The sequence below is a fragment of the Aquarana catesbeiana genome, linkage group LG06 (assembly GCF_042186555.1).
Source record: "Aquarana catesbeiana isolate 2022-GZ linkage group LG06, ASM4218655v1, whole genome shotgun sequence".
Classification (NCBI taxonomy): Eukaryota; Metazoa; Chordata; class Amphibia; order Anura; family Ranidae; genus Aquarana; species Aquarana catesbeiana.
In genome coordinates, this window is record NC_133329.1 from 105,951,034 (window position 1) to 105,967,274 (window position 16,241).

At 40.8% G+C, this 16,241-nt stretch overlaps 1 protein-coding gene across 2 annotated transcripts in view; it reads right to left on the minus strand.

The window, feature by feature from the left end:
- CCNF (cyclin F) overlaps window positions 1-16,241 on the minus strand; it is a 49,601-nt gene that overhangs the window by 10,003 nt on the left and 23,357 nt on the right. For both annotated transcript variants that reach the window (XM_073636620.1, XM_073636619.1), the window contains exons 5-12: window positions 15,577-15,794; window positions 12,954-13,007; window positions 10,827-10,931; window positions 9,678-9,755; window positions 7,940-8,091; window positions 6,105-6,269; window positions 5,873-5,996; window positions 1,103-1,283 (exon numbers count right to left, since the gene is read on the minus strand). In XM_073636620.1, the coding sequence (XP_073492721.1) occupies window positions 1,103-1,283; window positions 5,873-5,996; window positions 6,105-6,269; window positions 7,940-8,091; window positions 9,678-9,755; window positions 10,827-10,931; window positions 12,954-13,007; window positions 15,577-15,794 (1,077 nt within the window). The remainder of the gene's footprint in view (window positions 1-1,102; window positions 1,284-5,872; window positions 5,997-6,104; window positions 6,270-7,939; window positions 8,092-9,677; window positions 9,756-10,826; window positions 10,932-12,953; window positions 13,008-15,576; window positions 15,795-16,241) is intronic.

Genomic DNA, 16,241 nt, shown 5'->3' on the forward strand with positions numbered 1-16,241 from the left:
GGAGAGGAAGAACAGGGAGATGCCTACGTAAACAAAGCATTCCCTGTTCTGCCTAGTGACAGGACAGTGATTCTACTGCTCTCTGATCGAGAGCAGTGATTACGGTCCTGTGTGTTGAAGTTCAGCCCCCTCACAGTTAGAATCACTCCCTAGGACACACTTAACCCCTTCACTGCCCCCTAGTGGTTAACCCCTTCCACTGCCAGTCACATTTACACAGTAACCAATGCATTTTTAATCGCATTGATGGCTGTATAAATGACAATGGTCCCTAAAATGTGTCAAAAATATCCGATGTGTCCGCCATAATGTCGCAGTCTTGATAAAAATCGCAGATTGCCACCATTACTAATAAAAAAAAAAAAAAAAAAATTAAAAATAAAAATGCCATAAAACTATCCCCTATTTTGTAGATGCTATAACGTTTGAACAAACCAATCAATATATGCTTATTGCGATCTTTTTTTTTTACCAAAAATATGTAGAAGAATACATATCAGCCTAAACTGAGGAAAAAAAAGTTTTTTTTTTTTTTTAATATACTTTTGGGGGATATTTATTATAGCAAAAAGTAAAAAAATACTGCCTTTTTTTAAAATTATCGCTCTTTTTTTGCTTATAGCGCAAAAAATAAAAGCCGCAGAGGTGATCAAATACCACCAAAAGAAAGCTCTCTTTGTGGGGAAAAATAAGACGTCAATTTTGTTTGGGTACAGCGTCGCACGACCGCGCTGATGTCAGTTAAATCGACGCAGTGCCAAATCGCAAAAAACGCTCTGGTCTTTGGGCAGCCAAATGGTCCGGGGTTGAAGTGGTTGAAAGGGGGAAAAAAATCCATTGTATGCATTTAAATCGTGTATTTAGTTCAGCTTTAAAATATTTAACATTCAGTCATATTAACACAACATAAAAATATATATAAAAAAAAAAAAAAAAAAGAAAAAAAAAAAAAAAAAACTTACAAAGCCCTTTCAGTTTAAGCTTTCTACAAAACGGAAACCCTAAGCAAATGCATTATTTGGCTAGGCTCCATTACAAGCTGTAGGCTGTTAGCAATGTAAAGCAGCATGGAGACATAGCTCCAGCGACTGTGCAGACCCACCGTGTTTGTGCAGGATCCTGGCTAGCAGCAGGGCGCCAGCTGCAAGCTGAGCTGGAGAATAAACAGAGAGCTCTGTGTAGAGCAGGGAGAGTTCAGAGATGAAGCTGCAGAGATGCATTGTACTCCTGTCCACCGATACAATATGAAATAGAACATCCTTGTAGTCAATCACAGTGGGCACCTAAAAATACAAAAAAGCAGATTTAGATTACAGGTTTGGTATTTGACTCTGTAATATTTAGGCTGGGTTCACATTAGTGCGCTGTGCAACATTGCATGTGATCCGCACCGCACTGCGAATCACATGTGATATGTATTTAACCATATAGATTGTATGACTGAATTAGTATTGCATTCGGATCAAAGTCGTGCAGGACCCTTTTTTTGGTCCGCGCCAAAAAAAGATCCGATTCATGTCCGAATTGACAGTTCGCACTGCGATATGCAAATCGATCTGGGGGTGTCATTAACTTTGTATTGACACTCCCAGCAGTTCGCATCTGGCAGTGTGAACTGCCTGCAAGTCGGGTGCGATGCGGGAAGCGGCAGTGGACTCGCAGGACTTCCCGTATCGCACCAATGTGAACCGAGCCTTATGGATGTTATCTAAAGATATCCTGTCATTGAAAAAAACAAAAACAAAAAAACAAAAAAAAAAAAAAAAAAACAAAAAAACTGCCTCAGTTATAAGAAAACTACAAAAATAAAACATTCTTCCAAGTGTTAGTAAACCCAGGAGCCTGCATTCACTATATCTGTTCTCCCACAGTACACAGAACATGGAAAAGCAAATTATTTTAGTAAATATAAACTGCTAAATACCTTTTCTCATCAGCAGTATATAGCAGTCTTGTAAATTCTATCAGTGTCTGGTTAAAGCTTGTAGAGGGAGTTTTCATTCTCATCTGACTGTCCTATGAGGCTGGATGAACCCTGACCCTCTGTCTATCTGTCTAGACAGTGCTGAATGGCCCTGTGCTGATAACATCCAAAAAAAAAAAAAATAATAAAACAAACCTCTAGCAACACACACCAAACTGAGCATGTGCAGTGTGCCTCCCAGGGCTCTGTGCTATCAGCAGATGGATTGGGGACAGTAAAAGGGGAGGATCAGAGAAAACAGGATCAAACAGCCTTTATACACAATGTGCAGTATTAACTCCTTATCTGGACATGTTCTGGAGTCAGCGGAAGAAGAGGAGGATCTGTGCATACAGGATCAAACACAATGCAGAAGGTTAACCCCTTAGGTTCCACAGCGAGTATAACAAGCATGCTTTACTGCATAGAAAGACTGATTTTACTGTTGTGGGTTTAGTAACACTTTAAGAGGCGATATAATCGCAATATACAAATATTTAAATAGTAAGAAGACGGTTTAATCCAAGAGGACGTCCGGCTGTTTAAAAAAAAAGTCAGCAACTACAAACACTGTAGCTGCTGACTTTTAATAAGGACACTTACCTGTCCTACTGCGCATGCGCGAGTCGTGTGGCGCTTTGTGAATAGCCCTATTGTTTTCTGGGACACACGCATGTCCCAGAATACAACAGGGCAGCTCGCCAAAGAGGAGGAAGTGACAGAACAGCACCGCGGAATAGGAAGAGGCAGATTAGTAAGACTGCCTAGCAACAGGGGTTTCTGGTAAGTAAAACATTTTTTTTTCAAATTCTTTTTATATATTTTTTTTGTAGAATTTTAATGTCATTTTTTTATTTTAGGGTGGACCTCCGCTTTAAGAAGACACGGTCGCACAATGAAATTGGATGAGAAGCAGTTCAATCTTAAACTGGGTAAGGGGTTCTTTACTGTCAGACTGAAGTTAACAAAAAAAAAAAAAAATCAACTTTATTAAATTTATGACATCATTTCTTTGGCCAATGATCACACCAGGAACTGTATGAGATCACCATCAATGGCTTTGTTCCTTCAAAAACAGAAGTCATCATCCCCACCTCTCATACAAGGGCCAGCATAGAGCAGGGCAAAGACAATGATAATGGTAATTTCTAGTCTCTACCTTCTGTACACAAGACATTGTAATTATTTAGTGCATAATAAAAGCAGACAAGGGTCAGGATGTGCAATAAAAGGAGCAAACATTGGTCAGCAGTAAAAACGGTTTTAAACAACTCCTTTTAATTAACATGTACTGGATAAAGCAATAGGAAGCAAACTAAAGTCATACTGGCCAATAAGAAATCATTCTTCACTAGAAGAACGACTCTAAAATACTAAAATCTTCTGATGGAACACTGCTGCAATCGGCATTTCTCTGAACTGCTTGCAAAAGTATCTAAAGTATGGCCTGAGGTGGTGGAGAAAAAGACTGAATCCTAAAAGCCAGCCTTTCTTAACACAGAGGAACCCTTGACACAACTTTCTATTCACAGGAAATCCCTGCTAAAAATGACGCTCTATAACTCATGATGCATCAGTGTGATGGCCAGTGGGGAGACTACTTCTTACACTTGTGGTCAGATAGATAAAAAGATCAATGATGTCAGTGGGAACTTCTCTGAAAGGAAGAAAGTAACCCCTAGCCATCTCTGGAGGAACCCTAGGGTTCCATGGAACTCCAATATATGCAATTGTTTTAATTTAAAGGCTTTGTTGCAATCCTAGATTTCATTTGTAGGTGATGTTGCTCCAGGTCAAAGACAATTTTCTGTGTTGTATTCAAGGTTACAAATTATTTTTGAAGGGAACATGGATTCTTCCATTCATTGCAAGGTAACAGGTTCACTTGTAGCCTCTGACACTCTACTACAGAGACTAGCCTTTCCCACACTCCCTTAGCAGTCCAATCACCCACTATCGCCAAATGCAGTACCCGATACTTCTAGGAAGACATAACACTCCTTACTTCCATGATGCAGCTCTGGGTGCCCAATTTCCAGGTCCCACAAGTGTAAAATCAGTTGGTATATGCAGTAAATCATACTTGTTATACTCGCTGTGGAACCTAAGGGGTTAATCTTCTGCACTGTGTAAAAAGGCTGTTTGATCCTTTATGCACAGATCCTCCTCTTCTTCCATTGACTCCAGAACATGTCCAGATAAGACAGAGCCTTTGGAGTCAGGCTGCACATGCACAGTTTTGTGTGTATTGCTAGAGATTTTTTTTTTCTTCCTTGGGAAAGTGCATGTGATCAGCACAGGGCCAATCAGCACTGTCCAGACAGAGGGTCAGGGGTCCTGGATCCTGATAGCACAGCTCAGTGCAGTATGAAAACTCAGTCTCATAGGACAGTCAGAGGAGAATAAAAAACACCCTCTACAAGCGTTAACCAGGCACTGATAGAAGTCACAAGACAGCTATATACTGCTGATGAGAAAAGGTAGTTAGCAGTTTATATTTACTAAAATAATTGCATTTCCATGTCCTGTGTACTGTGGGAGACCATATATAGTGAATGCAGGGTCTGGGGTTTAGTAACACTTTAAAAGGTCGTACTGCTCCAAGGGGGAAGGGTTGGCCATTTCCTTACATTGAAGTCCTCTATATAACACACACAAAGCTTGTAATAACAGTCTCACATCAGAGCTTGCAATCATCTGTGACCACCTGTGTGCCACGCAGAGCAGACGGGACTCCGACATCTGTAATTAAGTATTCTTGTTATATTTTCTAATATTATCTGTTTCCGCCATTACTTTTATTAAATGTTCTACTTATAAGTATTTGTGTGATCTTTCTTTGCACATATCGAATACAACCCCAAAAATGTAAACTATCATGTGACGAAATGCCCACGCCCCCCACAGGGAGAACACAATAGAACTGAGGGAGACATTCCCCCATAAACTTCCACCCGGGGCGGAAGGAAAGAAAAGCAAGTAATCTATGGGCGACTTTAGCCAAGTGTAAGCTCTGAACAGGCCGACTTGGAGCTTACCAGGGTGGATAAAAATCAATGATTTAAAAAAAATAAAAAAATTTTAATTTTTTTTTTTTTAATTTAAAAATCGATTTTTTTGATTTTTATGAAATGTATTTTAAATAAAAAGATAGTTTTCTATTTAAGATACATTAATAATTTAGTTTATTCAGCATGAAATGTAGCTTAGTTATGTAGCATGAGGCTGTATATTCTGCAATATTTACATTTTTTGGTATACTCATTCAATGAATCCAAGTTCTGCAAGCTGAGATAACATGCACTGCATTGATGCATTTGCACAATTTCACAGTAACCATGAGATAAAACAAAGTTCAGGAATATTCTTTTATCTCATTGTTTTGCTAATCTATGTACAATACAAACTGTATGATTGAATCGGTTCTGATATCTCTGTTTTACTAACCTGACAGCTTATTATTCTAAATAGGAAACCTTCATTTTGTTTGTAAATATTAAAGATTCTAACTACCAGCAAAAATAGGTCTTTACAATTAAAGAGCACCTGTCATTTCAGATCCATCATGGCAGTGCTTGTTAGCGGGAATCCACTCACCTGCTGCCGCGACATCCCTCACCTTGTCGTGTCACTGCCGCATCACCAGCCGTCCCATTAAAGTGAATGGGACTGTCGGTGAGTCAACAGGGGGTCAGAGGAGAAGCCGCTGTGGGACAGAGATGACAGTTGCTCTTTAAAAATTATGATTTAAATCAAGCCTTTTTTTTAGTGATTTAAATCGTCTTGATTTAAATCAAATCCACCCTGGAGCTTACACAGGGCTTTTAATATCTGGCTCAGTTTTGTGAATGGGGTGGAGAGTAGAAAAAAAAAAGAGAAAGAAAAAGAAAAAGGAGAGAGAGCACCTACCCTAATCTTCCCCTCCAGTGCAGAGATGATCTCCCCCATCATTCGTACCAGATCCTCATATTTATAAGTGTTATCAGTCAGCCATACAGCTTCTCGGATGGTCAGGATCTCTTTACTAATAAACCTGTGAAATATTTAGAATATTGTTAGTACTGTTTCAGATAAGTTAGGTTACAGTAGTAGTAGAAGTATCTGTCCTCTAATTGGTAAGGTAAAGACATCAAACACTCACCGCGTGCAGATCACCATACAGGCGATGCCCACTAGCTGAAGGCGTGCTCGGGGTACACTACGCAGCTTCAAGTACCGATCGACCAACCCCACAGTCATATGTAGACACAGGCTGGAGAAATCTTTCATGGTTGCCACTTCTACCAGCCAATCTATAAGAATATACCTGGAGAAAATAGAGCAGGCAGTCAAAACCAGATATATATACGAACAACCACATCTTTAATGAAAATAAGAAGAAACATCTGGCTCAAGTCCAAAAACCCTGAAACTATTAGACTGATACAGTACATGCCTAAGGTAAAGTATGTGGCAGCATGTACAAAAGGAAATGTAATGAGGGGAAGGGCGCAATCTGCAGTGTTCTAGGTAGAAGTACATTTCTTTATACTGTACGTGTGTTCACTTGGCTTATCCGATCGTGAGCAAGCCAAGGCAGCACACACATCTAAATGGATGCTAAAAAAAATTTCTACAATTTCATTTACTTTGCAGAGAACACATTTTTGAGATGCCTTATGATTCAAGTAAATATTTTCATATGATAGTAGAAGTAAAAAGGTTAACAATTATATTTAACAAACTTACTTAAACCGCTTGCCGACCGCCGCATGTAGATATACGTCGACACAATGGCACGGACAGGCAAATGGGTGTACAGGTATGTCCCTTTACATTTGCCGCCGTGCCATCGCGCGAGCTCCACGAGTGTGATCGCAGGTCCCGCCGACTCGATGTCCGCTGGGATACCCGCGATTGTCTCACGGAGAGGAAGAACGGGGAAATGCTAATGTAAACAAGTATTTCCCCGTCCTGCCTAGTGACAGGACACTGATCACAGCTCCCTGTAATCGGGAACGGTGATCAGTGTCGTGTCACACACAACACCCCCCTCCCCCCACAGTTAGAATCACTCCCTAGGACACACTTAATCCCTACAGCGCCACCTAGTGTTAACCCCTTCACTCCCAGTCACATTTACAAAGTATTCAATGCATTTTTAATTGCAGTGATCGCTGTATAAATGTGAATGGACCCAAAATAGCGCCAAAAGTGTCCGATGTGTTCGCCATAACGTCGCAGTCACGATAAGAATGGCTCATCGCCGCCATTACTAGTAAAAAAAAAAAAAAATAAAGATTAATAAAAATGCCATAAAACTATCCCCTATTTTGTAGACGCTATAGCTTTTACACAAACCAATCAAACGCTTATTGCGATTTTTTTTTACCAAAAATATGTAGAAGAATACGTATCGGCCTAAACTGGAGGAAAAAAAATGTTTTTTTTTAAATATTTTTTGGGGATATTTATTATAGCATAAATTGTCGCTATTTTTTTTGTTTATAGCACAAAAAATAAAAACCGCAGAGGTGATAAAATACCACCAAAAGAAAGCTCTATTTGTGGGGGAAAGGACGTCAATTTTGTTTGGGAGCCACATCGCACGACCGCGCAATTGTCAGTTAAAGCGACGCAGTGCCGAATCGCAAAAAGTGCTCTGGTCTTTGGCCAGCCAAATGGTCCGTGGTGAAAGTGGTTTTAAAGCCTAAAGTTTTTCTTTTTGCCTTATACCATTCTATACATTAAAAAGGTAAAAAACCTTCTGTGCGCAAATTTCGGGGCTCAGGTAAGTACAAGCGGAGCTCGGGGACGCTGCTGCATTAAAAAAAATGTTTTTTTACCTTTAGGCATACAATGCCTAAAGGTGAAAAATGGCGAGGGTTTACAACCCCTTTCAGCTTTACAAAGAAACCACTTTGTGTTGATAAAATAAGAGCCCACCATTACGCAAAGCTTTTTATGTCACAGTGTAGTAGAAGTTTCAGCATTTACCGCATAGTGTCATTCATCCCCTTCTGCTTGGTGAAGATGCTGGCCTTGCTGATGGGAACAGAGGACTGGAAGACTTGGGAGACCAGTTCAGAAGCCGCCCTGTACTCCTGTCCCAGCTGATTCTTGTGCCCGCAGGACTTAGCCAGGGAAATCTAAATATGAAGAAAATGGTGGGATTTAGTGCAGGAATTCAGAAAATATCCCATAGTAAGCAAGCATGCCTCTGGAAATCCCTTATCCTTCTAACAAATCTAAAAATATTTTATCTACAGAACCTTTATTTGAGGAAACAATGTTCACATCAACAGATCATAAGGCTGAAATAATCAAAACATAAAGCTGAACCAAACTAAAGCGCAATTTCTCCCAAAATGGGACGTTCTGCTGCAAGTCCTCCATTACCTGGTTTTGACAGGCGCCCACTTCTACTTCCGCTCGGACTGCCTAGGCCAGGGGTCTCTAAACTTTCTAAACAAAAAGGGTCAGTTTACTGTCCTTTAGGACTTTATGAGGGCCGGACTGGGGCCTTCGGGAGCTGAAAATGTCCCGGCATCAGTGGTAGTAAACAATACCCTCTTTGGTGTCAACGAGGCGAATTGTGTCCCATCGTTGGTGTCATTGGGAGGAATTGTGCCCAATCAATGGCGTCATTGGGCCCTATTGTTGGTGTCATTGGAAGGAACTGTGGAGCATCAAGTTATATTGGTCCATATCTTTGGGATCCCTGTGGAAGCTGGAAATCACCACACTAGGCTACTCCGTGATCTCCAATAGTGTTTGGCTCCTGTGCCCTACTGCCTACTGAACACAGGAGGTCACTTGTTTGGCACAGGTGCCATTCAATGAACAACTTGCATTGTTCAATAAATGCAAGTGTTCTATAATTGGTAGAGATTATAATGTCACCACCCCCCCCTTCTCCACCTCGTCCAATCCATGTTCCCTAAATGGCGCCCAGGGAAAGTGAACGATCTCCTGTATTCACAATGCAGCTTTTCAGCTTCCACGGGTATGGCAACGCATACACTTACATTTGTCCAACCTGGCCCAATGAAACTATGGAAAAAGTGACACACTTAAACTTCATCTTTATTTTAAAATATTCATTTGTAATGCAAACAAAAATTATAATTAAAGTCCATCTAATTGATAGCAAGGAGGTGGCTGGCATTAAACCCACCAACCCGCGTAGAATGGGAGGATGAGGTTAATAAAACAATAAGAAAGGAAAGATTTGGGTATACCAAAAGGGGAAATGCCAAAATGTTTAAAAAAAAAAAAAAAAAAATATGGGAATGCTGGATTAGCAGATAAGGGAAGGGTGTGATGCAGAATTAAGGATAATGGGGCTCTCTCTCTCGTGGATTCCAGGAAATTTTAAATTTTTTTCTCTCTCTTCTTTTTTGCCTTTTGGAACTATGTATAGTGAATAAGTAAATAAAAAATAATAATATGGTATATTATTTTTGTTAGGGGGAAAAAATGCATTATACAAATAAAAAAAGGTATGTGTGCTAAATGTTGGGGTGGTGGGTTAAGAGTAAGTGAAGGATGTACAAAAATGTGTATTTGTTCTATTTATATGAAAAAAATATATATATATTTTTTATATGAATAAAAAATTACTTGATAAAACAAAAACCAAAGTCCATCTCAAGCTTAACTCACATTATTATTGTGATACCATCATGCTAAGTCTGTCTATATTCCTTCCCCACATTGTTAGGTCTTCTCTTACCTGTGCATCCCAGCAACCCCGAACTGCAAAATCCCGCAACTGCCTGAGGCTTTGTAGGTACCTTCCAGGGTCAGATGTCTAGTAGGTGAAATAAGATATAGACAAAAATAAGAAATGGAAAATATATATTTTTGTGTATTAACCGATTGCCGACCAGCGCACGCCGATGTACATCAGCAGAATGGCACTGGCAGGCAAAAGGGCGTACATCCACGTTCCCTTTAAGAAGAGGTGCCGCAAGTGCGCCCCTGCTGGTCCCACGGACTCTATGTCTGCCAGGTGCCTGCGATCGTGTCACGGAGAGGAAGAACGGGGAGATGCTTATGTAAACAAAGCATTCCCCGTTCTGTCTAGTGACAGGACAGTGATCTACTGCTCTGTGATCGAGAGCTGTGATCACTGTCCTGTGTTTTCAAGCCCAGCCCCCTCACAGTTAGAATCACTACCTAGGACACACTTAACCCCTTCACTGCCCCCTAGTGGTTAACTCCTTCACTGCCAGTGTCATTTACACACTAATCAATGCATTTTTAATCGTACTGATCGCTGTATAAATGACAATGGTCCCAAAAATGTGTCAAAAGTGTCCGCCATAATGTCGCAGTCCCGATAAAAAAAAAAAAAAAAAAATCGTAGATCGCTGCCATTACTAATAAAAAATAAATAAATAAATAAAAATGCCATAAAAACTATCCCCTATTTTGTAGACGCTACAAATTTTGAGCAAACCAACCAATCAATATAAGCTTATTGCGATTTTTTTTTACCAAAAAAACTGAGGAAAAAAAATTTTTTTTATATATTTTTGGGGGATATTTATTATAGCAAAAAGTAAAAAATACTGCTTTTTTTTCAAAATTGTCGCTCTTTTTTTGTTTATAGTGCAAAAAATAAAAACCGCAGAGGCGATCAAATACCATCCAAATAAAAGCTCTATTTGTGGGGAAAAAAAGGATGTCAATTTTGTTTGTGTACAGCGTCGCACGACCGCGCTAATGTCAGTTAAAGTGACGCAGTGCCGAATCACAAAAAACGCTCTGGTCTTTGGGCAGCCAAATGGTCCGGGGCAGAAGTGGTTAAAGAAAATCTTAGCTGTTGCAATTTTTCACATTTCAAATATGTTCTCCCATCAATAAATATTCTACTCACCGCAGTTTTGTGCCGGGATTCCCATAGGAGGTAGGAACTGTGCAGACAGCCCTGAGCAGCTGATGCCTCCAGCATTCCCAGACCTTCTTTCTTCCGGTCCTCATCCTATCAAAAAAACATTAATGATTGTTTGTGTGCGAGCAATACGTTGTGTGTGTGGTCTGTCCAGGGATTGCAGCACATATGTGCTTCACCAAGGACTAGATTTGGAGCTTGCACTGCTCTAGACACATGTGGATAATAACAACCCCTTATGCACACTGGAATTTTTAACCACTTAAAGACTGAGCCTGTTTTTCAGACTTGGTATTTACAAGTTTAAAACAAGTTTTTTTTGCTAGAAAATTACTTAGAACCCCCAAACATTATACATTTTTTTTCTAACACCCTAGAGAATAAAATGGTGGTCATTGCAATACTTTTTGTCACACCGTATTTGCGCAGCTGTCTAACAAGCGCACTTTTTTTGGAAAAAAAAACTTTTTTGAATAAAAAAAATAAGACAACAGTAAAGTTAGCCCATTTTTTTTTTATATATTGTGTAAGATAATGTTACGCCGAGTAAATTGATATCCAACATGTCACGCTTCAAAATTGCGCCCAGTTGTGGAATGGCATCAAACTTTTACCCTTAAAAATCTCCATAGGCGACGTTTAAAAAATTCTACAGGTTGCATGTTTTGAGTTATAGAGGAGGTCTAGGGCTAGAATTATTGCTCTCGCTCGAACGATTGCAGCAATACCTCACATGTGTGGTTTGACCACCGTTTTCATATGCGGGCGCTACTCACGTATGCGTTCGCTTCTGCACGCAAGCGCGTCAGGATGGGGAGCTTCAAAAAAAAAAAAAAAAAATATGTTTTTTTTTTTCTTATTTATTTTACTTGATTTTATTTATTTTTACACCGTTTAAAAAAAAAAATTGGGTCACTTTTATTCCTATTACAAGGAATGTAAACATCCCTTGTAATAGAAAAAAGCATGACAGGACCTCTTAAATATGAGATCTGGGGTCAAAAAGTCCTCAGATCTCATATTTGGACTTAAATGCAATAAAAAAAAAAAAAAAAAAAAATTAAAAAATTTGTCATTTGAAAAAATGACAACAAAAAAATGGCCCTTTAATGCGGAGTTTCGCGAAAAATTTTTTTTTAGATGTCAGCAGCTGCAAATACTGCAGCTGCTGACTTTTAAAATAAGGACACTCACCTGTCCCGGGGTCCAGCGATGTCGGCACCCGAGGCCGAACCGTCCCTCGATCCTGCCGCCGCCATTCTCACTGAGGGAATCGGGAAGTGAAGCGTTGCGGCTTCAGTGCCCGGCTCCCTACTGCGCATGCGCGAGTCGCGCTGCGCGTCTACACTGGTCCCCGTTGTGTTGTGGGAGCTGTGTACTTCCCACAACACAAAGGGGGTGGGCAGGGACTCTGCGGCTAGCTATACCCGGAAGTGGGTGCAGATACCTGTATTATACAGGTATCTGCACCCCCCTCCCCCCTGAAAGGTGCCAATTGTGACACCAGAGGGGGGGGGGGGGGGGGGATCCGATGAGCGGAAGTTCCACTTTAGGGTGCAACTCCGCTTTAAGACGTATGGGCGGAAGTGATGCTTTGACGTTGCTTCTGCCCTGCTATGGTATGGAGACGGGTGGGGGCCCTCTCCCGCCGCCGATAGTGGTGATCTTGCGGCGAATATGCCGCAGAGACCACCATTATCATAAACAGGACCGCTCACTGAAAAGTTGGATACCTCGGTTGTGGCAGCAGCTGCTGCCGTTACCGAGATATCGATCTTTAAAGTGCCGACATATATGTACAGGAGCCCGGTTGGCAAGTGAGCTGCTCCCTTTAGGTTGTACTGTAATACCATAAAGTCACCAGTAGGTGTTCCTGCAGGCAAAACCTAGAACTGCAGATAATTTATTTACCTACAACTTTTCCATTTTTGACACATTACATATTTTTTTCAAATTTGCAGTGTTATTTGTCACAATATTTCACGCAAAGATTTACTGGCACAAAAAAAAAAAAAATGTAGACAGTAAAGCTCCTTCCTTCCTGAATAGTAAACAACTTGAACAAAATCAATTATAGGACAAGCCTGGCGACTTGTTAAGCCAGATTCTTACCTCAAACAGGCTTAGGACCTTTGCCAGACAATACTGTAAAGATCCCTGGAGACCCTTAAAAACAGAAAGAAACATGTATTATTCATTACATATTATTGGGAATGTAGGTAAAAATACACTTGAAACTATCTGCACACAAAACAGTCATAAAAAATAAGCCATATAATGAAAAACTACACAGAATCATTACCTAGAGAAAAGAACACATAAATCCAAAACCAATATTGTATATCATTGTAGCTTTCCCATTCTTAGATGTGGTGGCTGCATTCATTTTCATTTTTCTGGCCTTTTTTTTTTTTTTTTTTTTTTTTTACTTCATTTCACCTGGTGATCCTTCAAATAACACACTTCCTATATCTTCATGTCTACGCTCATTAGACCATTTATGGGGTCAGCCATAGTTGTTACACAGGCTGAACTTTATACTTCTGCCTTTGTTAATCTCCATTACATGATTACATGGAGGATTGATAGGATTAGTGGTTTACACAAGAAAGATAAGGATGTTTGGTTCTTTCAGTTCACAGGTGACAAGGAAACTGAATTTCTGGCAAGATCAGTAAGTATTTTTTGTACTTCCTGAAAATGTTCTCAGCCTGAAAAATGAAAACTAACGCAGCTACCACATCCAAGGATTGGTAGGCTGCAATATATAAAAATTTTCTGGGTTTAGATACACTTTAAAAAGAGAAGGGTTTTTTTTTTTTTTTGCCCATTCATATTTACCTAGGTAGAGAGAGAGAGCGAGAGAATCACCGCTCCAGGTGGGTCAGATCAAGGTAAAAGGCATCTCCTTCAGTCTAGAAGTCCAAGTGCTGGCAATTAGACATTAAAGAAATTCTGGACAGCCGCACTCCAAAAATATTTGCCTTTATTCAATAAGGTGTCATCCAAAATACAGGTCATAGCAAAATGGAACAAAGCTTACGCGTTTCGCACTACAATAGCTGATGACTAAGCACTCCTTGTAGTGCGAAACGCGTAAGTTTTGTTCCATTTTGCTGTGACCTCTTTTTGGATGACACTTTATTTAATAAAGGCAAATATTTTTGGAGTGTGACTGTCCCGAATGTCTTTGATGTCTAACTACCTAGGTGCATGCAGCATCAGTCCGACACTGCATCTGTTCCTGGCGCCTCTACACTGAGAACCAATCGATCCAGCATCGCCGATGGCTCGGTTCTCACAGCTCCCCGAGCAGAGAGCTGTAGACTGTCAATCAGCATCTCTCTTCTCTGCTCCTCCACGCTCGCTGGAGCGCTGAGCTGTAGAGGGGGGCTGGGAGCGGTCGTCTGGCTCTCAGTGCCTCGCTGAGAGGCTGAGGAGGGTGTTAGTCCAGGCAGCTCCAGACTCCCATTGTCGCGAGAACGCGGTGCCTGGACAGATTCTAGTGATGTCAGCAGAGTGGACATCGGCCTGCTCTCTGCTGAAAATGGGTCATAGGAGTGCAAAACGAACTGCGCATAGAAGCCCAGCCAAATGAGCTCAGGCTGGACTTCTCCTTTAAACATTTTACTCCCAGAGCCATTTTTTCATGTTTTGCTCAGGTTTAAAATCATTTTGGGCCTGAAGATTACTAAACCGCCCAAAAATAGAATCCCTGGAATTTATAAAGACTGGGGGAGGCAGATTTTGAGAAAGGGTCTCTCAATGCGTTCTAAAAGTGGTGCAGAATGCGACAAATTCATATACCTGTATAGAACTTGTACTTGAATTTGGCCCCCTGCTGTGCCACTTTTAGAATGCACGAGAGACACTTTTGCAAAATCTGTCTCAGCCAGTTTCTCTCTCTGTATGGCAAAAGAGAGTTTGCCTTGATTAAAAGGGGTCGACCGATTATCGGTAAGGCCGATATCAGCATTTTCTGAAAAATCGGTATCGGTCACAAGCTAGACCGATATTGCTTCAAGGGGTTTTACCGGGGGGATGCCTGCAGCTGCAGGCACCCCCCCCACCCCAGTACCGTTTTTTAGAGCAGACGGTTGGCTTTATTGTGATAACAACCAATGCGGTTCAGCAGCCGCTTGGCTGTTATTACAAACAGCAGGAAGGGACATCCCCCCTCCTGCCGCCGCTCGCCTGGGCTCTCCCGTCGCACTGGGAGGCCTGAGCAACCAGCTGACACGTCCGCTGGCTGAAGATCCAAACAAAGGCGATGCTTCGTTCGGGTCCCGGATCTAGAAACCCGGAAGCGATGTCATGACATCACTTCCCGGATTACTGACATCTTAAAAGGCGCCAGTTTTAAAAAATAGAAAGTATTCAAAAAACACAGATCTTGACGTTTTGAATACTTTCAAGTGCAGAGGAGGTGTTTGGGGTCTTATAGAACCCCAATCCCCCCATAAAGAGTACCTGTCATCACCTATTACTGTCACAAGGGATGTTTACATTCCTTGTGACAGCAATAACAGTAATAAAAAAAAAAAAAAAAAAAGTAATTTTTTTTTTTTTTTTAAATCTACAGAATATCAGCAAACAATATCGTTTATCGGCCTGAGAGGCTGCCAAAATATCGGTATCGGTCGATCCCTACTTGATTATCTCCACTTTTACATCATAGAACAACGTACAAATGTCAGTCATCAAAAAGGAAAGCCGACATTCAGATATCACTTACCCCTGTAACGCTTTCTCCCTCCTTGGCCTCCCCTTGGCACTCCTCCTTTAGGCTGTCAAAGACGACAGCTTTACAGCAGCTTCCGGAGGCTGACCAAGGTGGCCGAATGAACAGCCAAACAAAAGGGTACGCAGAAGAATTCAGCTTTTCGGTTAAGGCAAAGAAGCGAGAGGCCTTCAACCCATTCACCTCAGCTCGGCCATCATCCGACATAGACACTAGGAAAAAAAAAAAAAAAAAAATGTACATTTTTTTACTTTCGCTTTTAAAAATGATAAACATGACAAACAGAGGGGGTGAACCTTCCTAACGGGGACACAGATAGCAATAAAAACCTGACATGTTCTAATCCCTCTCCACTCTATCCAAAGATACAAAAAAATAAAAATAAGTTTTGGCTTTAGTTATACTTTAACATTAACCACTTCAGCCCCGGAAGAATTTACCCCCTTCCTGACCAGGCCATTTTTTGCAATTCAGCACTGTATCGCTTTAACTGACAATTGCGCGGTCATGCGACGTTGGACCCAAACAAAATTGATGTCCTTTTTTTCCCCACAAATAGAGATTTCTTTTGGTGGCATTTGATCACCTCTGCGGTTTATATTTTTTTGCGCTTTAAACAAAAAAAGAGCGACAATTTTGAAAAAAAAAAAAAAAAAAAG